This window comes from Lycium barbarum, chromosome 3, assembly GCF_019175385.1.
Source record: "Lycium barbarum isolate Lr01 chromosome 3, ASM1917538v2, whole genome shotgun sequence".
Lineage (NCBI taxonomy): Eukaryota > Viridiplantae > Streptophyta > Magnoliopsida > Solanales > Solanaceae > Lycium > Lycium barbarum.
Genome location: NC_083339.1, coordinates 4,569,960 through 4,594,155, shown reverse-complemented (window position 1 = coordinate 4,594,155; position 24,196 = coordinate 4,569,960). Strand labels below are relative to the sequence as shown.

Here is a 24,196-nt window from a genome sequence, read left to right as displayed (position 1 = left end):
ACGTTCCCTTTTATTGCTCGGGGGCCTGCATTTCACGATGCAGGTACGGATTTACAGGACGACGCCTCTGCTCATTAGGATCTGCACGTACCAACTTATTGGTGAGCCCCATCTCTTTCGGGGTTTATGCATTGTCTTTCTTTAATTAGTTTGCATTTAAAGGTATGCTGGGGGCCTTGTTCCAGCAAGTATGTTACGTGTTTCAGACTCATGTTAGAGGTTTCATAGACAAGACAAGTGTCATGTCAGACTTCCAGAGTTAGTTAGCCGGTTTGGCTCATTTATGATATTGTCCGCATTCATGACTTAACCAAGTACTTATGTTTAATATTATGACTTACCATGCTTTACAAAAGCTCATCATGCATTTCACGCTCATGCTATATTCCCGCTCATATATGCCTCATGATGATTCAGCAAGCCATGTGGTTCGCTCGATCACATGCAGTATGGCACCGAGTGCCGTGTTTCGCCCAGGCCATGGTTCGGGGCGTGACAATGCTCCATCATTTGCTCCCCTATTTGTTTCATCATATCGCTAACTCGAGCAAGACTTTCCGCATCCTCCACTTCGTTACTCCTGTCAACATCACAAATAACAGGAGAATCATGATAGGGGCTCGGGGATGGGGAGTAAGAGTTAGGACAACCATTCCAATGACCGTCTTGACCACCACATATATTACAAATATTCCACTCAAAAGATTGGGAAGGTGCACACAATTCATTCCCGGAAATATTTTGACAGTATTGCCATAAGTGGGGTCTTCCACAAATCAGACAAGGATCACCAAAATAGGAGCAACCAATATTTGACCAATTTTTACTCGAAGATGCCATGTCAAGAAAGCTAACTAAATATTAAATCAAAAAATAAAATAAAATAATAATAATAATAATAACTGGATTTACAGTGGGCACTTTTCCTATGAGGTACCTTGGGCTGCCCCTTTCACCAAGGAAGTGGAATAAATTAGATTGTCATGCATTATGCTTGAAGATTACTGAAAAGATCAGGTCCGTATCTGTGCGGCACCTCTCCTATGCTGAGAAAATACAGGTGATTAATTCGATTTTGTTCTCCCTACACAATTTCTGGGGGGCAGTATTCATCTTACCTAAGAGTGTGTTGAAACTGGTGGATAGGCAATGTAGGGAATTTCTGTGGGGGAATAGTGAAGGAGCAAAGAAAGTAGCACTCGTGGCTTGGGAAAAAGTATGCACTCCCAAGAAGCAAGGTGGGCTGAATATTAAGAGCTGTAGGAAGTGGAATCTTGCATCTGTAGGCAAATTGGTTTGGCAACTAGTTACTAACAAGGAGAGCATATGGGTAAAGTGGATTCATGGAGTTTATATGAAACCTGGAGAGGAATTTTGGAACCATAATGCACCAAACGATGCTAGCTGGTACTGGAGACACTTGAACAAGATAAAAATTGGAATGCAACAGTGGTATAGTCATGACAAGTATACGCTGACAGCTAATGGCAACTATTCAATCACTAAAAGTTACCTTACTATGATGGAAACGGGACCCCTACTTGAGGATCATGAACTGATATGGAGCAAGATGCTGCTGCCGAAGCACAGGTTTATACTATGGCTAGCGAATCAAGGGAAATTGTTGACCAAAGATAGGATGTTGGGTATGGGGATAGGTTGTGCTACAGCGGAGTGTGTGCTATGTGACCAAGAAGTAATTGAAGATGCCCAACATATGTTCGTTGACTGTGAATGATATCAAGAAGTAAGGAGGGGACTCACACAATGGATAGGAGTGCAATTTGCTCTGATGGAATCTAAACACGTATTGAGATATATTGCTAGACATCACTGGTGTAAAATGAAGAAGGAAACAGTAGCAGCTGTCCATGGTGCGTTGATATACTATACTTGGCAGTCTAGGAATTGGAGGATATTTAGGGAGCTTACTGTAGATACAAGTTTTGTAGTGAAGGAGATACAACTTATATTGAAAGAAAGGATAAATATGGTTATAGGATCCAAGAGAGCTAGAAAATGTATAGGATTCCTGGAAGCTCTTTGTACTTAGAGTTGCTTGTACTGAGGCCTGATACTTTTGATCAGGTGCTCTGAAGTTTGTAATGGATGGATGGTTTGGGTGGTAATAATATTTTACAGTTTATTACCAAAAAAAAATAATTGGAAAAAATAAACTTGAATAAACAAAAAGAAAGGTCTAATCTAGAAAAAGAGTTAATTTCTAAGTCCCCGGAAACGGCGCCAAAAACTTGTTGCTCCCTAATGCACACGCAAGTATACGCGGTCGTATAAGTAATCTAGGATTTTAAAGTCCAGATATCGATCCCACAGAGACTTATGATTAACTATTTATCAAATTAAACTAATGCTAATTACCTAAACAAGAAATAAAATCCAAATTATATTTGTAAACTAATTAAAAATAAAAGAAAACAAATAATGAACTTCAACCAAGAAAGAGTAAATTTTTATCGGAGAAGAGATAGATCTAGGGCTATGACCACTAACAATCAAGTTGTCTTTTCAAATCGTTCTACCTATGGGTTACTAGTTGACGGGTTAATTGTAACTTTATGATATTCTCTCGAACTACTCACAAGCCCGTAGATACTACTATAACGCCTTTATCTCTATGGTCGTCAGAGGTAACAAGAACGCATTTATTTTTCCCTATTCAACTAAGCAGCGCTAAAAGGTATATCTCTATCCTCAGTAGCGAAACGATTAAATCGAAAAAACTCTATTTATTCTTATTATGTAAGTGAATTCCCTTTCTCAAGTCCAATTCCCGCACCACAGATATTGTTCAATTAGTGATCAAGTAATCAAACAATTAAGCACAAGAATAAATAAGCAACCCAAAAGATTGAAATCTAATAGATAGAAACGATAATCAAACGTCAACTTTCATGTTTGTGTCAAAGCCCTAAAACTAAAGAGTTTATCTCCACATAAACATGGAGGAAAAACAACAAATCATCCGAATAAAAATGTCACAATAAGTATTACAGAGAAGAGAAGATAAACCCTGTAACTACGGCCTCCATGGCGGCTCCAAGCTCTCTCTAGATCAAAAGTTCTGAACTAAGGGTCTCAAATTACTCCAAAGTTATGTAAAAACCATGTAGAATATGCATTTATAGAGTACTAAAAGGTCTGGGCTTTAAAAAACTCAATTCAAATCGGACCGAAAAAAATTAGCGGACTGAAGCCTAGCGTGCCGCACGGGGCGTAGCCCTAGGCGGCCCAACAAGAAAAATTTTAAACAATTTAGTTTGCTGCTTTGCCCCTTTTTCTTGTCTTTTCATTGGGGGTACAAACTCTAAGGAGTGTCCCCCTTCTTGTCCCCATCTTTTTCTTCCGGTTTTTATTCAATTTTACTTCAAATTTTTTCATCTTCACATTGATTTATTTCTACATAATAAAAATATAATATTAAGCACAAACCAATATAATAGTATTCAAAAGACGATTAAAATTATTAAAATGTGTTCCAAATAATAACTAAATATATGCATTTTAGGCCGAACACCAGGGGGTAAGCATGCTTACTTATATATTCATCATATCTCCCGTGTTTTGTCGAGAAGCTGGGGGGCCATAATTTTCAAAAGCCTTATCGCCATACAAATACTTTTTTAGGTATGACACCAAGATGAGCTTCTTATTTATTATTCTTCGTAGGTACAGAGGAATATAAGAACACAAGATTTAAGTGTGCATCAAATTAAACATGTCAAGTCTATTGAGCTTTTAGATATTCTGCTTTTAATTTAGTATATTTTTTCTCTAATTTATTATAAAATAAATTGTAAGTCCTCTTAGGACTATATTAAAGAGGAATCTCATGGAAACATCATCGAATAAGGTGAACTCTTAGGGAAGGAACTGAGGAGTATGGGAGCGCACCTTTCAAGAGCCGCAAAAAATTATTACGCTTGGTATTTATAGCAAATCAAGAAATTAGGTAATAGTGTACTCGTCTTACGTACGTGTGTCTTTCTGGTGGGGGAAAAACAATAGAAAAAGATCATGCTCAAGGTGAGTATTAATTCTTTAAGAGAAAATAAAGGCTTCCGTTTCCATTCTTTAGGACCTTTTGAGCCCCTCTCTTATCTTTTTTGTAATTGAGAAGAGGGAAGGAATTTAAATTAAGTGACATCAATGAACTATTGTTGATGGACGTGACACTTCGATGTTTAATTATACTTGTCTTGCATTTATTAGTTTAATGTAAAATATTGGGTGTGGTTTTACCTTTCAACTATATCTACCGTTCACTAATATATAAAAATATGTTTTGGTAATTATTCTCGGTAAGTCATCAATTGAAATTCCCAGGATCTCTTGGTATCGTTTCCGTACTTGATATCTTGTAAACCTAATAATTTTTTAATTCTTTAGAAATACTCAGAGAAGAAGTGAATATATATACAATGTGACAAAGAAATATTCTGAAATCTCATCAAAACAAGAGAACAGTTTTGAGATTACTCAAGTAAATTCCCTTGTCCTTACTTTGATGGAGAGAATACTGGGTTTTATTAAGTTATTTAAATAGATTAATTTTGATGTGCATTGATTTGCATTTTTTTTTCTATTTTTCGAAGATAAGCCTTCCACTCATGTACACCAATACATTTCTAATACGTATTGTGAATTTATGTTTTTTCCTTTTTAAACCTTTTTTCAATGGGCTATTCCAAATTGATGAGGTAACAAAGCTAGATGATAACATAATAAAGGAAGCAACACTAAGGAAGAAGAGAATAATCGTTCAAAAAAATGGATATTGGATGTAACTCAACCTCAAAAACTAGTTAACACTTCCATGCACACAACGGCGTAGACAGAGATTTCATTAAGGGGATTCAACCATTATATTTATTATGCATTTAATTATTGTTGGCTTGTCATATACATGTATAATAAGAAACAAATAATCTTAATTGCTTGAATGTAGCTCTACTATTGCTCACTAGGACTGCCAACTGGAGCGTGAAGAACATAATATGGGGTACCAACATCAGATATACAAAGAAGGACAAGCTAGTTTTGGGGTTGATTTAAACCCGTTTTTCATTTTTTAACATGGTATCGGAGCTGGACTCATCGTAATTTGGTTTATCCAATGGCAGGCATCATATTATTGTTCACGAATCATTTGACAGAACCGGCAGGTGGGTGTGTTGGATTCCCATAATGAAGGTGAATGTGGAACTTCTCCTTACATATTCTTGGACAATATTCACCTCATAAATTAGCTTTTAAGATTAATGAGTTAGGCTTAACGTTAGTTTATGTACCATAACTAAGGCGAAGACAACATATCTTCTACAAACTCAAAACTCTAGGTACAAGATGATATCATTGACTCATAGGCATTAACTTTAATTAAGACAGAACATTGTCTTCTTTTTTCTCCAGTAGAGATAGAACATTGTCTTAGTTGAAAAATGTACTACTGCTATAACTTAACGATTAGTAGTGTTATGTTATGTTATGCTCGCAAATACGATATTCTAAAAGGTTGCGTGTCCCTCATAAGCCCTATTATTCGAATTATTTGAAAGGCTAAATAATTTGTAGGAAAGCATAGGACGTAGAGTAAAATGCTAGCACTAATTTGAGATGGACTATATACTAACTCTGTACACACATGTTGAGATGAAAACATTACGTTTGATGATCATCAAAGTAAGGTCGTATAGGGTGATAAGTACTTATTATACTTAATAAGGTCGTATAGGGTGATAAGTACTTATTATTCTTAATCAAATGTCTTGATTTCGAGCCTTGAAAAGAAGTCGCTTTCAGTAAGGAGTACTTAGTCCCAAGATAAGACTAATTTTTGGTGGGACTAGAGATTAATGGGGCCCCAAAATAAATTTCAGACACCAAATGAAACAAATATACCAGTAATATGAACCCTGGATCTCATCATCCAGAAATAATTATAAGTTCTTTGTTATCAACAAGGATTGTGGCGGAGTGGTAAATGCTCACTCATCCTTAATCACGAGTCTAGGTTTGAGTTCTCAGACATAAAGAGTCGCCTTTGTTAGCTAGAGAGCTCTTTACCCTCCAACTTGACACCTTTCAGCGCGAATTTGGGTTTAGTCGCGCGCCAATGCGGGTACCATACACCTATAATTAGAAAAATAGGTAAACATAATTGAAGAAGAAATGACTTTGGGGCATGGAAGAATTGACTTTCCTTAAAGAGATACTTCCCGTATACATTTTGAGGAAAATACAATCAATTCCCTTCAGGATACAACAAAGATCACATTATACCTGCAGATTTTTCTATTCCACTTCATGAAGGAATGTCTTGTTTATAGAGTTAAAAAAGTGACTATTCTGAATAGTCACCTTGTTTCGTGAACATACATGTTCATTTAATTCAAATTTTAAATAAAATGTGAAAATACTAAGACTTTTAATATATAAAGTCTTCAAACTCTTTCTGCCTTATCTTGTGGGACAATCCTACTTTAATATATATGTTACTATCTAACAAATACATTTTCTTATTCGAGTTAAATTTCAGAGCTATATTTGTTAAGCGCAATGAAAAATTTGATGTTGGTTATATTGAATTGTTGAAGATTTTCATCTGTAGGTTGTTTTATTTCAAATTGTATTCTCACTTGCTAACCACAATTTGGTAAAGTCATTAAGCATATTAAAACACTTACCTTTTTAATTTGAAAGTTTTACAGTTATTGCAAGTCCAAACATACTTTAAGTATCCACATGAATTTATTTTGCGACCATAATTTTCTACATGATGAAAAGATTTCGCTAGAATCACTTACCATAATTGTGAAGAATTTTATATATAAATAATCATCTTCTTTCATTTCTTATAAGCAACATATTTCCTTGAGAGTCTCGTCAATAAACATATAATTTTCTTTATCCTTCCTCAAAAAGAAAGTTATGGCAGATAAAAAGCCAGTAGGACGTCAAAAGATCCCTATAGCCAAAATAGAAAAAGAAAATGCCCGATACGCAACATTTTCAAAGCGTCGGAAAGGTTTGTACAAAAAAGCTAGCGAATTGATTGGGCAATATGACGATCTTGATATAGGAATAATAATGTTTTCACCCACCGGTAAGCCTTACTCTTTTTCTCACCCTACGGTTGATGCTGTTATTGATCGCTTTTTATATCCAAATATGTTGTCAAGTGAAAGTAATCGCCTTGCTGCTGAAAACTCTCGCAACAAAGTGAAGGAACTACAAGTTAAACTTGACGACTATGATATCACAGAAAATGATGAGACTGACGAGACAAATAGGTGGGACTCCATCGAAGAATTTGATGCAGAGGAAATCAAAAAAGATAAGATTTGGTTTAAGTCCATTGATGAGATGTTGAAAAATCGTTTGATACAGTTAGAAAACGGTGCTTCTCCCTCTGCACAAGCCGCTCCAAAAGATGCTAACTAAGCATACACTGATTTCTCATATATTGAAGCCTTGTGTAATGAAATAATTAAGTTTAAATTCATATATCTTGAAGTTTATTTTTTATTTTATGTTTTAGTTTTAGTTTTAGTCTTTAAATTTGATATTATGTTACTTGAATTAAATAGTGATTTCCATTTATTATATTTGATATTTGATATTTGAGTTGTTTGTTAAAATAATTGTGTGCTATATCAAATTTTTTAGTACTGAGTTTATCGTGTTAATTATGTGACTGTCTTATAATCTTTACTAACACGGCAAGTCTTTGCTATATTTCTAGTTTAGCTAAAGTATTTTGGTAAGAAAACTTATATAGCATTCGAAAATACAAAATTATTATAAACTTTAAGGCGATCAATTATTGTTGAGACGCTTTAAAAGAGCCAAGTTTGTGAAAAACTTATCGGATGGGGAAAAAAGAATTCGGTCTATCCAATTGAAGTTCAAGACCAATTAAGAATCTAAAATGAACATTGCTAAAGAAGTTAATTTAACACATTGACCAACGAATTTTCTGGTACGACACTAAGTGGAGCTTTCTAATATATCTCTCCTACATCATACATGTTAAAACCAATTCAAAGTTAAATCACATTATTTAATAACATTAAAAGTATGACCAAAAAGGTAGGAAGTTTAGAGATATAACAAAGCTTTTCTTTAATTAACCCTCCATGAGCACAAGCATGTAAGGTCATCATCATCAAAGTTGAAAATTTTAATTTCAAAATGTTAAATTCAATTTAGACATAAAAGTAGGATTTTTCAGAATTTTTCTTCATAGAACGAGAAAATCAATGAAACTATCGTCTTTTGACAAAAGTTAATTTTTAACATATCGGCGCGCACTAACCATAAAAAAAATCCTCCTATTTATTACTACATGATGGCTTTCTGGATTTCATTTTATCTAAAGAATATTGTTGAGATTTTAAAAACTTACAGTTGGTCGCCTTATTACTACATTGAAGGTGCGATTTGCCGTTCCATCAATGTTACTTTTCTTGTTATGATTCCTCACATTTTTAAATATTATGTAAGATTACCTCTTAGGGTCTATAAAAGGACTTGACTGAGATCACACTTCTTTTGGTCTCGAAAGGAGTCTGACCAACTTACAGAATTTAAGAAATGCTTAAGAACAAGCCAATAAACACAGATATCTGATGCAATAAGAGACAAGATAAACTAGTGTTAGTGAGTGACCTTTTTCAACTTTACATCTTTTCGGCATTAGTCGAGCCCCAAAGCGGATATGAAAATTAGATGGAAACAAAAATATATTATGGGACCATTTGACCATGGATAATTTTTACTTTTTTCTGAAATGGTATTCCAGAATCATGTTTGGATATAGAATCCTTGTAATTTTCCGGAATTCAAAATATTTCATATATATGTTCTCACATTTTCACTCCAAATTACTCATAGGAATTCAACGTTTTTCCAAGTTGTAATCATGTCCAAACACAACTCCAATTTTTAAATATCTTTTTTACAACTTTTTTCTAAATACTACTTTTTTCAAATTTCACATTTTTTATGTCCAAACATCCACTATATCTGCACCCACTATTAATATGAACCCTCGATCTCCACATTAAGGAAATAGTTATAAGATTCATTGTAACAATATTCTAAGAGGGGAAAAAAAAAGGCACATGCACTAGTCCAGTTAAAAGGTAATGGGGCCTTATGTGCCGACCCGCCACCATCCGTACAAATCAGCCCGCGACTAGTGCCAGGCACTAGTCAAAATCAGCATGCCAACGGGTCCACAAGAGTGGGACGCCAACTTGCAGGACAAAAGGGGGAGACCAGCCGCCTACATGTCTGCACAATAATGGGAGGCCAGCTTGCAAGACAGGAGTGGGAGACCAGCCGCACACCTTTCTGCTCGTGGGCCACTAGCCAGCTAAAGCAAGCACTAAATCTGCCAGCCTGTGGTCCATGACAACAAGCTGGTCAACAAAGACAGCCACATGCCTAGGGCCCACTGTTCAGCCAAAGGGCATACTTTTCTAGCTATAAAACGTGTAAGCCTTGAGGGCATATTCATTCATTCACTTCACCCTTGTATACTTGTAAAGAGTCATTTATAGCATATATCAGAAAAGGGCACTTGCCTCCCAAAACCTGTGTTCCTCCTACTTTCAGTTCTTGTGTGTGTTTGCCTTTGTATCAGTCACTGTTTCCGCCAGTGACTAAGAGTTGGGCTGAAGCTTTGAGCGGTAGTTAAGACCTTCAACGCTGCCCCACGCTGCCTTAGATTTTAGGCCCGTGACAAGTGGTATCAGAGCCGAGTTACAATCATGGCAAACACCAACGAAGAAGCTGCTTACGACGAACACCACGGTGGAGACAAGTCCCCTACCAAGAGGGCTACCCGCTGTTATATCCGAAGGGCTGACCTCTCAGCCACTTCCCCTGGGTGAAGCAAGTGAAAGCTCGGTGTCGAACACACTGGTGGAGAAAATCATCCACACAGAGGCTAGTCTATTCGCCTTGAACCAGCGGTTTGACACCTTACAAGGGAATTTAAATTCTCTTGAGACAATAGCTCTTGACGGACTAGAACAAGTCCAAAACGAGTAGAAAATTGAGAGCATAGAGCACAAGGAGGCGCTGACCGGCCTTGAGCTCAGGCTCATGGAGGCGCTGGCCAGTTTGCAAGCCAAGGTGGAGACATTGGAAACGCAACTGGGAGCGGCCCAGCTCATAAACGGTGCTGGTCCAGTCCACATTCGAGAAACCCGCATAGAGGTCCCTAAACCCAAATATTTCAAAGGCGATAGGAATGCTCAAGATGTGGAAGACTTCATTTGGCAAATGGAGGCATACTTTGAGCACGTCAAATTTAATGATGAAGCTATTCGGATCCGGACAGCAGCCATGTACTTGAGCGATACCGCCTCAATGTGGTGGCGTAGAAAGAAGGCGGACATGGAGAAAGGATTGTGTTCCATTGAAAATTGGGAGCAGTTCAAAACGGAGTTAAAACGGCAATTTCACCCCCTAAATGTTGTGCACGAGGCCCGTCGAAAGTTGAGGGAGCTCAAGCAAACGACATCCATCCGCGAGTACGTGAAGGAGTTCACGAAACTCTCTCTTCAAATTCCAAGCTTGAACAACGACGATTTGTTGTTCTACTTCTTGGATGGCCTTCAAAACTGGGCCAAACAAGAATTGCATAGGCGTCAAGTTGATAATCTTGACAATGCCATTGTGGTGGCGGAGTCTTTGAATGATTTTCGCACCGACAATACCAAGGCAAAGGATAACCGAGGGAAGCAGGCGGCTACCAAGGTTGATCAAGGCAACGGGGACAAAAATAAATCTGTCCCCAACAAGGGTCGTGATTCCAAAGGAGACAGGGATCGCAACCGGGGTTCCAGTTCCAATTTTCGTAAGAACTACGAAGAAAAGAAGTAGAATTCCACCACAAACGATGGCTGTTATTTGTGTGGACAATCAGGCCATCTTTACAGAAATTGCCCTGCATTAGGCAAGCTAGGTGCAATGTTTGCTGCTGACAAACAAACATGGGCGCAAACCGGGGCTCAAACCGGTGAGCAAGGTCCAAAGGCGGAGGCTGCAGAAGAAGCAAAGGCCAAGGTGGCAGGCTTGTTCAATCATATGACATTTGCTGCTATCACGGCCAAGCCACCTCATGTCAGGCCAAGAGAATCACTGTTCGTAGAGGCAACATTAAAAGGCAAACCAGTCCGCATCATGGTAGACACAGGTGCTACGCACAATTTTATTACAGAGGAAAAGGCAAAGGAACTGAGCCTTTCTTATGTTTCTAGTGACTCACTGCTGAAGACAGTCAACTGCCTTCCCACTGACGTAAATGGATTTGCCCCAAAAGTCCATCTCATCTTAGGCACTTGGCAAGGGTTCACCGATTTCACTGTTGCTCCGATGGATGTTTTTGACATCGTATTGGGTCTGGATTTCTGGTATGAGATCAACGCGTTTATTTCGCCGCGTCTCAACCAAATGTTGATTAGAGATCCAAGTTGTTCTTGCGACGTGCCGCTAGTTCGTGTGCATCAAGCGGGTGTGCGCCTATCCGCAATGCAGTTGGTAAAAGGGTTCAAGAAGGGAGAACCAACACCAAACTAGTACAAAAAAAAAAAAACATAAGTAGTATTCACGCAGGAAATTCGTGCGTGAAAGGACCAAACTGCAAAAACACAGTTTTGGCCTTTCACGCACGAATTTTGTGCGTGAATGGGGTTAAGGAGCAAACTACTCTATTCATGCTTCTTTCAAGAGAGTCAGACATAATGATGGGCAGGGAAAAAAGGAACATTAGTAGTCACGCACGAATTTTGTGCGTTAATGTTGGGGCTCTTTTTTTTTTTTTTTTTTTTTGCGTTACCTTTCCAATCACGTTTTTTTCCATACTTTGGGCAAAGATTAGTCATGTTTTAAAATCCCAAAATATCAATATTTTATATAAAACTTAATATCTTTTTTTGCGTACAATAATGTCGGCTCATTACATGAAGTCCACCTAAAAGTTTGGATCGTCGTTTTAGGGGTTCTAAAGTGCCCCGAAGCAAGTTTTGAAACTTGTAATATTTATAGGGTTTTGATTTAAGTGTTTTATTATATCTGAATGTACAAATTTAAATATTTGATTTAATAATAATTCATCCAATATTTAAATTTGTACATTCAGATTTAATAAAACACTTAAATCAAAACCCTATAAATATTACAAGTTTCAAAACTTGCTTCGAGGAACTTTAGAACCCCTAAAACGACGATCCAAACTTTTAGATGGACTTCATGTAATGAGCCGACATTATTGTACGCAAAAAAAGATATTAAGTTTTATATAAAATATTAATATTTTGGGATTTTAAAACATGACTAATCTTTGCCCAAAGTATGGAAAAAAACGTGATTGGAAAGATAAAAAAAAAAAAAAAAAAAAAAGAGACCCAACATTAACGCACAAAATTCGTGCGTGACTACTAATGTTCCTTTGTTCCCTGCCCATCATTATGTCTGACTCTCTTGAAAGAAGCATGAATAGAGTAGTCTGCTCCTTAACCCCATTCACGCACAAAATTCGTGCGTGAAAGGCCAAAACTGTGTTTTTGCAGTTTGGTCCTTTCACGCACGAATTTCGTGCGTGAATACTACTTATGTTATTATTTATTTTTTTTTGTACTAGTTTGGTTCAACTTTTTTTTTTTTTGCTATATTTAAGTCGCGGATTCCATTTGTTAAAAATTAAAGGTTGTACTTGAGCAGTAATTACGCCTTCAGTTTCAACAAGAGACTCGGGTTTAAGCCCTTAGTATGAAGTCGTCTTTAGTAGGCATATTTATGTGTTTTTCCTTAGAAAATTTCATTGACAACTTAAGTTTCTTCCTAAATATTTGCTCTACTTTCTATTATCAAATATCAACTTCTCAAAATGAAGTAATCTTCATCCCACTATTATTTCTTGTTTTTACTCATGTAAGAATCCTTTCATCCCTCGCTTATTGATAACTTTTGATTTCTTTATGATATCTGATTAAGCATATTGAATCATTAATTAAGAATCATGCATTATCGATCCCTTTCTTTGTGAATATTTATAAATTTTACCATAATTATCAATCGTTTTACCCCTTAATTTATGTTAAATTTACGTTGTTACTCCGTATTTGATGGTAACCTAGTTCTATAATTTTTCAACAATAACATATTTTCTACATGAAGGGACCATAAACACACGTTTTAATTAATTAAATGTTAAATATGCTAAATCATATATCACAAGGATCAAAAACAAAACTTACCTATCTTAAGGACCAAAGAACCTATCCAAGTTGAAAGATAGAAACAGATATAAGTTATAAATTACCCTACACAACCCAGGTACAAACCCCTCACAACAATATTACATAAACCCCATTAAACACATTATTTCTGTAATCATTTTACATTTTTAGTATTCAGCTGGGGGCAAGTTCATAGGACTGTGAAATGAAGAGATATAGCAAGCCCACGACCAACAAGAGCCCCAGCCCAATAAACCCAATGAATAGCCCAGCTCCAGCTAAAATATAGAGCCCAATAATAAAACCAATGGGAAGTAATTGCACGGTTTGTCCTTCGAATGGACTGGTCTTTAATTTTTGACCTTCAAATGGGCTGGTCTTTAATTTTCACCCTTCAAAATCGAACTACGCCTAGTGGGGCATGAGTACTTTAAGGACGCGGTTATAACTTGTAGATATTATGATGCGTAACTTATGTCCCTCTAAGCATAAGTTCAATTTTGAAAGGCAAAAATTGAAGACCAACTCATTTGAAGGACAAAAATTATACACCAACACAAAATAGGGGGCAATGAGGAGCTAGACGAGTATCTGCAGACTTTCTACCCCATTGACTACATCTATTGCTGAACCAGTTGAACATCCATTAGAAACAGCATAATCATCAAAACCGCTGCAGCTTCATTGACTGAATGAACCGGTCCCTATACCTTTTTGTAGGACAAAAAGTGCAAATGACCCAACCAACAGCGCTTGAGGAAATTGCACGGTTTCTCCTTCAAATGGGATGGTCTTTATTTTTTGCCCTTAAAAATCGAGCTTATTCCTAGCGGGACATAGTTCTTTAATAATGTGGTGCATATCATGTGAATTATGATGCGAAAATATACACTTATGCCACGCAAAAACATTATTTGCATTGAAGGATAAAAATTAAAGACCAACACAAAATAACAGCAAGAGTGCAAATGACCCATGGCCGTTGGTGCAATTGTACCCAAACTCCCTTTTTTGGATCAAATTGTGGCATAGATCGTGTAAACTAGCCCATATGTTATCACTATTTCGAATGTAAATGCGTTCCACACATCAACTCCAGTAGTCGCCCACTCAATAAAAGAAAATCGGCACATGTATAACGTATAAGACTTACTAATTGATATTTGGCTAGAAATTCAATGATCATTGTGAAAAACTTCTTGTATAAACTCTTATTCAATCTATTATTATAAGTAACAACATCTTTTGAGAACCTCATTGATAAACTTATACTTTTCTTTCTCATGCTAAAAGTTTTAAGTGGAGGGTAAACAAACTAGGGTGTAAAAAGATCCCGATGAGCAAACGAAAGCACACATTCTAAGAGTATATATATAAGAAATTCTTGTAAAAGTTTATCTGTCTTTTGTGTGTCTTCCTCGCGGGGGACGAAATAAAAGGAAAACATCCGGCTCAAGGAGAGCATTATTTATTTATGAGAGAATGAGGAGCGATTCTATATTCTTTCATTTTCGTTCTTAGAGGCCTTTGAGGGCCCTTTTCGATCTTTTTCTTATTTGAGAAAAGAGAAAGAATTTAAATTAATTGACATCAACGAACCGTTATCGATGTACGTGGTAGTACAGTATTTAATACACTTGTATTTATTAGTTTGATATAAACAATGAGTGCGATTATGGTTTTATCCTCCAAGTAAATCTGTGTGTGCTCGCTCGCACATGTGTTCATCATTAAATCCAACAATTTCTTAAGTCAATTTCGTAAGCTAATGCAATTCTATTTCAAACAAATTAACATATATTTAGAGAACAATCTTGAAACTCTAAGTAAGTTGCTTTATTGATGACCTAAGTGTTTAGTGAGAAAAGTTGGGACTGGGCCTTACCTTTCTGAAGGGAAATTTTTAATTGTTTAATTTAGATCTCTATTTGATCTAATTTAATTTATGGATCCAACTTCAAATAAAACTTCTATAACAGTGTGATATTTCGCTTAAGGTTGATAACTATTGCCAGCTGTTCGTTATAAATTTTCAAGTTAAATTTCATATACTCATTATTGTTAATGCATATCTAAATTCTTTTTAATCATAAACGATCTTTTCTATTCTGGCAACATTCACTTAGGTAAAGACATAAAAACAAATTCCAACTCAAGTTAATTTTTCAGATTTGGTTAGTGTTAGTGCAAGAGGAAGGTTTGATTTTCATTATTGTAATGCACTAAATTATTTACTTATTCAAGTTATTTCAGACTTAATCAATGTCAATAATCTGATTTTATTGTAGAATTTAAAATTAAAAGTTTTGGTATGAATTTTTTTCCCACTTATCTTAACTTATGTCTACTACAACTATGGTAGTACATTAAGAAATTTTCCTATTTGAGTTAAATTTCAAATTCATTTGTTAAGGGCACGGGAAAATTTGATCTTGAATGAACAAAATTGAAAGATTTTGGTGAGAAGGTTTATTTTATTTCAAATTACATTTTCACTTACTCACCACAATTTGGTAAGTTTAATCAAGCATATTAAAATACTTGCCTCTTTAACTTGAAATATCTGATTTCTTTCATACTATGGTAAGTGCAAAAACATATTTTAAGCATCAACATGAATTATTTTGCTACTATGATTTCCAACATCCTCAAAAGATTTACTTCCAATTCTGATATTTGGTTAGAAATCTAATGATCATTGTAAAGAAATTCTTATATAAATAATCACCTTATTCCATCTCTCATCAACACATCTCTTTGAGAACCTCACCAATAAACATATAATTTTCCTTCTTCTTTCTCAATAATTAAATAATGGATGACTTCTTAAAGCGTCGGGCAAGTTTATATAAACATGCTAGTGAATTGATTGGGGATTTTGATGTTGACATGGGAATAATAATTTTTTCTCCCGCCGGTAAGCCTTACGCTTTTTTCCACCCTACAGATGATGTTGTTGTTAATCGTTTTTTAAATCCAGATATGAAGCTTAGTGAAAATAGTACCCTTGTTGCTGAAAAAACTCAAAAAACAGTGAACTATCTCGAATTTCGGCTTCACGAGTATGATATGATAGAAGCTGCTGCACGTGATCGAAAACTTGCACTCGACAAAATTTCTGTCAAGAAAAACTGGTTTGATTCTATTGAGAGTTTTGATGCAGAGAAGATGGCGAAATTTGATGTTATTTTGGAAACCATTATTTTTAATTTGGAAATTCGTTTGGAACAGTTGGAAAAAGGTGCTTCTTCCTCTGCACGAGACCCTCCAGGAGATGCTAATTAAGCATGCAGTGATTCCAAAATATCAAAGCTCCATATGATGAAATAATTAGGTTTAGATTCATACATCTTAAATGTGTTGTTTTAGTTTTAGTTTTAGTTTTTATTTTAAATTTAATGATGTTACTTGGATTCGATTTTAATTTCTGTTTATGATATCTGATTTTTAAGTTATTCAAAATACTATATAAAATTTCTAGTATAGAGTTCATCATATTGTGTGCCTCGGAAATGCATAAGTGTTCTACTAAAATGCATTAGCTAAACTAAAAACATAGCACACGCTTGCCTTGTTCTCAGGATTAATTATAAGAGACGCACTCAAAATTATTAAGCACCATCTTGCCAAGGTCAATGCTAATTAAGAGAAAGCAAAGCATAAAACTTTCTTAAAGTAATGAAGAGTACTTGGAAGTAAATTTAACACAAAAATACAATATTTAAAGGATGATACACTTATAATTCTTTCTTTTCACTAATGAAAAACAAGAAATATTACCTTTTTCTCATTGTAATAATCTATTTTTATTTATCATATTTTAAAATTATTATACATACCCTCCTTTAATTAGAACTCTTTAAACATATTGTGTGCCTCTCTTATAATTAATCCTGAGAACAAGGCAAGCGTGTGCTATGTTTTTAGTTTAGCTAATGCATTTTAGTAGAACACTTATGTATTGTAACGACCCGCTAGGATGGGGGCTTTGACCATTATATCCTACCTGTACCCTTCTGAGACTAGGAACGAGCTGAATACGAGCTCAATGAGTTAGAATTCTAGAAACTAAAACTTGAATTCATGTGTGTGTTTGTTGAAAACTTGTTTTCATTTCCGTTGGGGGTGTCTTAGTAAATTTGACCTCCGTTGGGAATTCCGAGGCCACAGGTGAGTCCGTAGCATGTTTTTACATTGATGTGCATGTCTGGTTTGTGTATATAGGGCCTCGGATTGATATTGAGATTTTGGGCGAAAATCTGGTGAGAAAACCAGACTCACTGGTCGAATGGGACCGCTGTAGCGAATCCGCCATAGCGGTGTTAGGTCCGTCGTCGCAGGAAATGGGGAAATAAATGAGGTCCGCCATAGCGGAACATAACCGCTGCAGTGGTCGACGGGAGGCAGAATTGATGTCTATAATATAAAATTTCTATCCCATTCCCCACATAACACCAAAACAGTTTTAAAGAAAGTGAGAGGCGATTTTCTAAGGCTAGGGTGAAAATACTCCTTGAAGGTAAGTCCTAACCCTTTATTCGTTCACTCCATTGTCATCCTTAAATTCTATGAATAGCTTAAGGTCCTTTAATAGTGGTAGAATGGGTTAGAACCCTAGAAAAAGTAAAACCCTAAAATAATGAATGGGCTATTGATTTCGTTATTGTTTAATCATCTAGGAGTATAGATTATCACTTCCTAGGATGAGAAATTGATTATTAATGGTGGATTATTGCATATTGAGACCTAGGGTTCCAATAACAATGGGAGGTTTAGTCAAAAACTGTTGAAAAGGGGTTAAGTTGATTAGAAAACCCATGAATTGATATAGTAAGGTTGTTGAGAGTATTATTATGATGATTTCACACTAAGTGTTAGTCCACCAATTGAAAAGGGTAGTAGTAAATGGGTTTTCTTCCCCAAATTGTTGTTATTGAATGAGTAGATGATCCATTGCTCACTTAGCGTTATATTGCTAGACTTTGAACATTCTGAGGCTTTGCGAAAGGGAAAAGCTCTTGCGGAGTGATTGCTTTGATCCAGTTCTACTTTGAGGCAGGTTACAGTTTACTTGAGTTAGACTTTGATTAGTTGATTGTATATGTCATAGAATTTATGGGAGAGAGCATGTCTAGGTCTTCGGACACGGAGTTCGGATGGATATTACTTAGATCGGTGTGACTTGATTATGTGGTGATTTCTCCTACTATATATAATGAACTTGAGGAGTCTTCCTGAGATTATTGAAAGGAAGATGTTCATATATACCCTTCACTGATTGATTGAAATATTTGTATAATGAGGCTATGGTTGAGTAGATCTATTCCGAGTCTTGCTATGACTTGTGTTTCGGATTTTGAGATATTGTTGATAATATCTTGTGATGGAAATTATACATCTACATAAGGCACATGTGACAGGGGGTGACGATGTGACCTAGTTATGAGTTCGTGATCTGAGGTTAGTTCCGGAACGAGTGGTACATGGACACTATGGGTCCCCTGTAGGTCATGGCTATTTGGGGAAAACATTACCATTTAGCATGTGTGTACACAGATTGAGAGATTGTATTGTTTACATTGCATCTAGCTTCGTATATTTGTGACTCAGTGTTGATATTGGTGATTAGGTGATGATTGGTTCTGGATTACTCTGTTTTGTGATTTTATGTTGTTGTACCTATCTGCCTGTTCTATTTATTTTATGAATGTATGCATGATACTAATATTAGTCGACCAATGATACCTACCAGTGCATAGTGTTTGTTATGATACTACCTTATTGCACTCTTTTGAGTGCAGATTGCATACCGGAGACTTCGTCCAGACCTCACACTTAGCTTGAGGCTAGTTCCTGATCAGATTTGAGGGTGAGCTTCTATCCATGTCATGCCGCCTGAAGATCTCTCCTATTTTGGATGTCTACTTCCTTTCAGAAATTTTGATTATGATAGACAGTTATTAATTCTTTAGACAGCTTAATGTTAGAGTCCTTGTACGATGACTTTCGGATTTTGGGATTGTAATAGTTAGAACTTCCGCATTTTTATATTTATTATGGCATGATTAGACGTATTTATGAGTTGATTTTGTTTAAGTAATTATAATGGTTTAATTGATTAACTAATTGGGTTACGGGATGGTTCGCCCACTAGGGGAATTAGTGTGAGTGCCACTCGCGACTATTTGGGACATGACATGTATAACCTCGGAAATACGAAATTGTTATGAACTCTAAAACATAGAACATCATTTTTAAAGACATTTAATTATTATTACGAAATCTTTCGCTTGACATTAAGAATCAAAAGTACACATGGTAAAAGAAGTTTTAACACAATGACTAATTTGTTTTTGGTATGACACTAAGTGGATAGTTTAACATTTGTAAAGAGCATACGTATATACACAAATGTTATGAAATGTTTAAAACGTCAAGTTTCAAAAACCTTATCTCCATACAAATATTATAATCACGAAATTTTTCACGAAAGGAAGAATAACTAAATTTTCAAAAGCTGTTAAATAGCCTAAGAAGAATATTTAGTCTTAAAGCTTCTTAGTTATTCTTCTCCTTAGTTTTTGTAACAGCCCAGCCCACTAGTCTATGTCCGCTATGGGCATATGCCCGCACGGCTTTAAAATGCGTCACTAGGGGGTAAAGCATGCGTACTTATATACCCAACATATATCTTGTGTTTTGCCGATGTGGGACTCTTGTCCTAAGTTGAGGTGTCACATACACCCCCTCTTATGAACTCACCGTCCTCGCTGAGGTTTGCGTCACCGTATGGGATTGCCTAGACTCATCATCCCGTCTTCCCGGGATTGGACTAAACTCAGTTAAACTCTGGCCCACATCGACAAGGCTGACGCAGGAGTGGCTCATATACCATCTGTAATAGCCCAGCCCACTAGAGATATTGTCCGCTTTGGGCCTAGGCCTGCATGGCTTTAAAACACATCACTAAGGGGTAAGGCATGCTCTGTGTTTTGCCGATGTGGGACTCTTCTCTGAAGTTGGGGTGTCACAATTTTCGAAAGCTTTATCACCATACAAATACTTTTTTAGGTATGACACCAAGATGAGCTTCTTAGTTATTCTTCTTCGTAGGTCTAGAGGAATATAAGAACACATGATTTAAGTGTGCATTAAATTAAACATGTCAAGTCTATGGAGTTTTCAGATATTCTTTTTTTAAATTAGTACATTTTTCCTCTGATTTATTATAAAATAAATTGTAAGTCCTCTTAGGACTATTAAAGAGGAATCTCATGTAAACATCATGGAATAAGGTGAACTCTTAGGGATGGAAATGAGGAGTATGGAAGCACAGCTTTCAAGAGCGGCAGAAATTTATTGCACTTGGTATTTATATCAAATTAAAAAATTAAGTAACAGTGTACTCATCTTACATACATGTGTCTTTCTGGTGGCGGGGAAAAACAATAGAAAAAGATCATGCTCAAGACGAGTATTATTTTCTTAAGAGAAAATAAGGGCTTCCTTTTCCGTTCTTTGGGACCTTTTGAGCCCCTCTCTTATCTTTTTTGTTAATTGAGAACAGGGAAGGAATTTAAATTAAGTGACATCAATGAACTATTGTTGATGGACGTGACACTCCGATGTTTAATTACACTTGTCTTGCATTTATTAGTTTGATGTAAAATAATGAGTGCGGTTTTACCTTCCAATTACATCTACCGTTCATTAATATACAAAATTATTTTTTGGTTATTATTCTTGTTTGAGTCAAAATTCGTATTTTACCCAAATAGTTAAATTTGTTTTAAGGTTAACCACAGTTGGTAGCAATTTGATAAAGATTAATTATTTTGAACAAGTAAAAGGGAAATTTAACAAGTAACTAATTGAATAAAGACAAAGAGAAGAAGAACTTATTCTCTTTCTGATGAACGGCTGAATCTCACCCTTTCAGGAGTGTAGATTTTCGTACTATTAGAATTAAACTTAATGAAAAATGAGAGAAATGAGCAGGAAAAGTAAGTAAACTTCTATCTCAAGTGTAATTCTTCAGTAAAAATTGGATGACAGAACAAGAAATGTAAGAAAATAAGTATTTCTAGTGTCTTTGTCTGGAGTGTATTCCATGTCTAGATATACAAGTGAAAGTACTATTTATAGGTCTTCAGAGGTGCCTTCTTGTTATGTGTAACGGCTGTCATTAACTCCTGAGTTAATGATTTGCATTAAATTCCATGATTCTCGCCATCAGTAACCGTTCTTCCGTTATAGCATTAACTCATATTTAATGCGTGATCCCGTATATCTTGTTTCTGAGTTTCCGATATCGTGTGATTTGTAGCCTTCCCGTGGATACTATTTTCGGCATCACTGTCACACTACAAGAAAAAAAAAATTGGCAACAAAATTTTTCTTGTTGCCATAGATTGATTATTGTTACAAAAAGTACTTTTGGCAACAAAAAAAAAATTGTTGCATGAACTTGTCTGATGCCCTGATTTATGTAAAGGAATTATTCGTATTCATGAAACAAATCTTTTGTCAAGTTCGTTATGATTTTAAAGGGTTTTAACCTCTTCATTTGCCTTTGAGCGGTGTGTAAGTGAAGTTTGCAATCTTCTCGGTGATGGAGATAAAGCCATTTAAGGAGGAACTCTTTGAACATGATGATGATACCAAAGAACTTGGTGTATTAATGTTGATGTTGGAGCAATTTATAAGGAAATCACTTATGGACTTAATGTACCCCTCCTCATGATTCCTGATAATGATCGAGATGAAAGTTATATTCCCGTCAGAAATGGATATACCGGTTTCGGCGTCGAGTATATCGCTGAGAGGGTTAATCCTCTTGTTTCTTTAATTGATCTTTTTTTTTAATAAGCCATCACCATTAGGCTGTGGACCTAAGGTGTGGGGGGTTTGGCTTGACCCCTACCATGTTAATATAAGTTAAAAGGATTACAATGATTAGAGGGGGACATGGAACCTTGCCTCTAATCTACAAAAGAAGATTAAAAGCCAATCTTAAGGAAAGAGGCAGCCTATACAAATCTCTTTCCGTAATACAAAAGGTTTATTAACTAACAAAGAAATTACATTTCTCAAATCTTCGTCTAAAAGTAGGTAACTACCATTGATCCAGTTGAGCCAGTCCCTTTGCCTCGCCAGGTAAACTGTCGTGAGAGTGATATAAGGACCTGACTCTACTTGATGAAGCAAGTTTAGCTAAGTAGTCTGCCACGGAATTTGCTTCTCTGAAACAGTGCAGGAATTCAATATTAGTGCCCTCCACATTCTTTAGGATCTTGTTGATTATGTGTTTGAGCTTCAAGTTTTCTGAATTCTGTTTTGTGAGCATGTTGGCAATGATTTGTGAGTCAAGTTCCATTTAAATATCACTTATGCCATTAATTCTGCACCAGGAGCTTCCAAACTCGACAGCCAAAGCTTCCGCAAGGTTACTGCTTCCACATTCGACTGGAATAGAAAATGCCATGACCAGTTTTCCTTCTTCATCTCGAATAATCCCTCCAATTCCAACTCTTTTGGTTGTTTTGCAGAAGCTGCCATCGGTATTGATTTTTAGCTTACCGGACTTTGGATTTTTCCAACATATGGGAGTACATTTTTGCACTGGTTTAATTCTTTCCACTGTCGCACAGGTACTGATCCAATTGCCACCAAAGTCTATGTTTGGGACAGCAACGTTTAGAGCAGTTTTAATGTTCCATACGGTCTGATTTTCCATCCTATATAGTGAGAATTGTTTTTGCTCTCCAAACCTGCAAGAACTCCAATTTTTCCAAATTTCCCAGCATATCATAATAGGAGCAATTTTATAAATAATTTTGTGTACCTTATTTTTGGCTGTTTGGTTCCGCCATTGTTGTAGCAGGCCATTAATAGGAATATGCTGATGATTAATGCCCAAAGGGGCTCCAATAAATCTCCAGATATGATCAGCTGCTTGTCCCTCCACAAATACATGTTGAATGGAATCATTTTCAGGAATAGTACAGCATATACAAGTAGGGAAGCCTTGTTTTCCAAATTTAACCACTGCTTTATTGAAGGGAAGCTTCTTATAAATCAATCTCCAAGTAAGAAAGGATATTTTAAACGGGATAGAACTATGCCAGATATTATCTAAAAAAGGCATCTTAGTTCTATATCTTCTTGTTAGGTGCCACGCAGAAGTGTTTGAAAAGCAACCATTCTCTGTTTTATCCCATATAGCATAATCGTCACTGTCTTCTTGACCAGTGTTAATTGTGCTAATGTGAAGAGCGATATCTCCAGGCAACATATTATACAACTTAGTCATGTTCCATCTATGGTTTATTAGGAAGTGTTTGACCATGACTTTGTTGCCACCACCAGTTCTATAATCAGAGAAGTAGTCAGCTAAAGGACCAAAACCAAGCCAATTATCCCACCAGAAATTGCATTCTCCTTTGTTGATTCTCCAAGATATGTATTTTTCAGCCTTATCTCTAGCTAACAAAATATTCTTCCATGCTTGTGAATTCCCAGGGACCCATTTTCTCTCCACTGGATGTTTCCTTTTGCAATATTTAGCCACTAAGAAATCTGCCCATATGGATTTGATAGTTCTAAATCTCCACCATCTTTTTATTGCCAAAGTGCTTGAGATTTCTTGCATCCATCTAATTCCTATCTTATCCTCATCTTTAGGAAAACACATATTACTCCAAGAGCTCCAGGGATATCTTTTTTTACCTTTTGATGCCCCCCCCCCCCCCCCCCCCCCCCGAAGAAGTTGTTCATATGTTATTCAATGATCTACAGAGTCTTCTTAGGAGGATCTATGGTACTTAGGATGTAGGTAGGGAGAGCTTGAATAACGCTTTTAATCAGCACCTGTCTTCCCCCATGGGACAACATGTTACCTTGCCATCCATTGATTCTTTTGATGA

The 24,196-nt window shown here is 36.1% G+C and overlaps 3 protein-coding genes across 3 annotated transcripts; 2 read left to right on the top strand and 1 right to left on the bottom strand.

The window, feature by feature from the left end:
* The first annotated feature begins 6,907 nt into the window (after window positions 1–6,907).
* LOC132633668 (agamous-like MADS-box protein AGL61) lies at window positions 6,908–7,538 on the top strand. The gene has a single exon (XM_060350193.1). It carries the CDS (start codon window positions 6,949–6,951, stop codon window positions 7,459–7,461), a length of 513 nt encoding a protein of 170 aa, XP_060206176.1. The 5' UTR covers window positions 6,908–6,948; the 3' UTR covers window positions 7,462–7,538.
* Window positions 7,539–16,085: 8,547 nt separating this feature from the next.
* On the top strand, window positions 16,086–16,556 carry LOC132629776 (agamous-like MADS-box protein AGL29). The gene has a single exon (XM_060345129.1). The coding sequence runs from the start codon at window positions 16,086–16,088 to the stop codon at window positions 16,554–16,556; it is 471 nt and encodes a 156-aa protein (XP_060201112.1).
* A 6,091-nt stretch (window positions 16,557–22,647) lies between these two features.
* Window positions 22,648–23,964, bottom strand: LOC132629775 (uncharacterized). Its single transcript, XM_060345128.1, has 2 exons — window positions 23,116–23,964; window positions 22,648–22,995 (listed from the first exon to the last, which is right to left on the bottom strand). Exons 1-2 carry the CDS (start codon window positions 23,962–23,964, stop codon window positions 22,648–22,650), a joined length of 1,197 nt encoding a protein of 398 aa, XP_060201111.1.
* Between the last annotated feature and the right edge of the window lie 232 nt (window positions 23,965–24,196).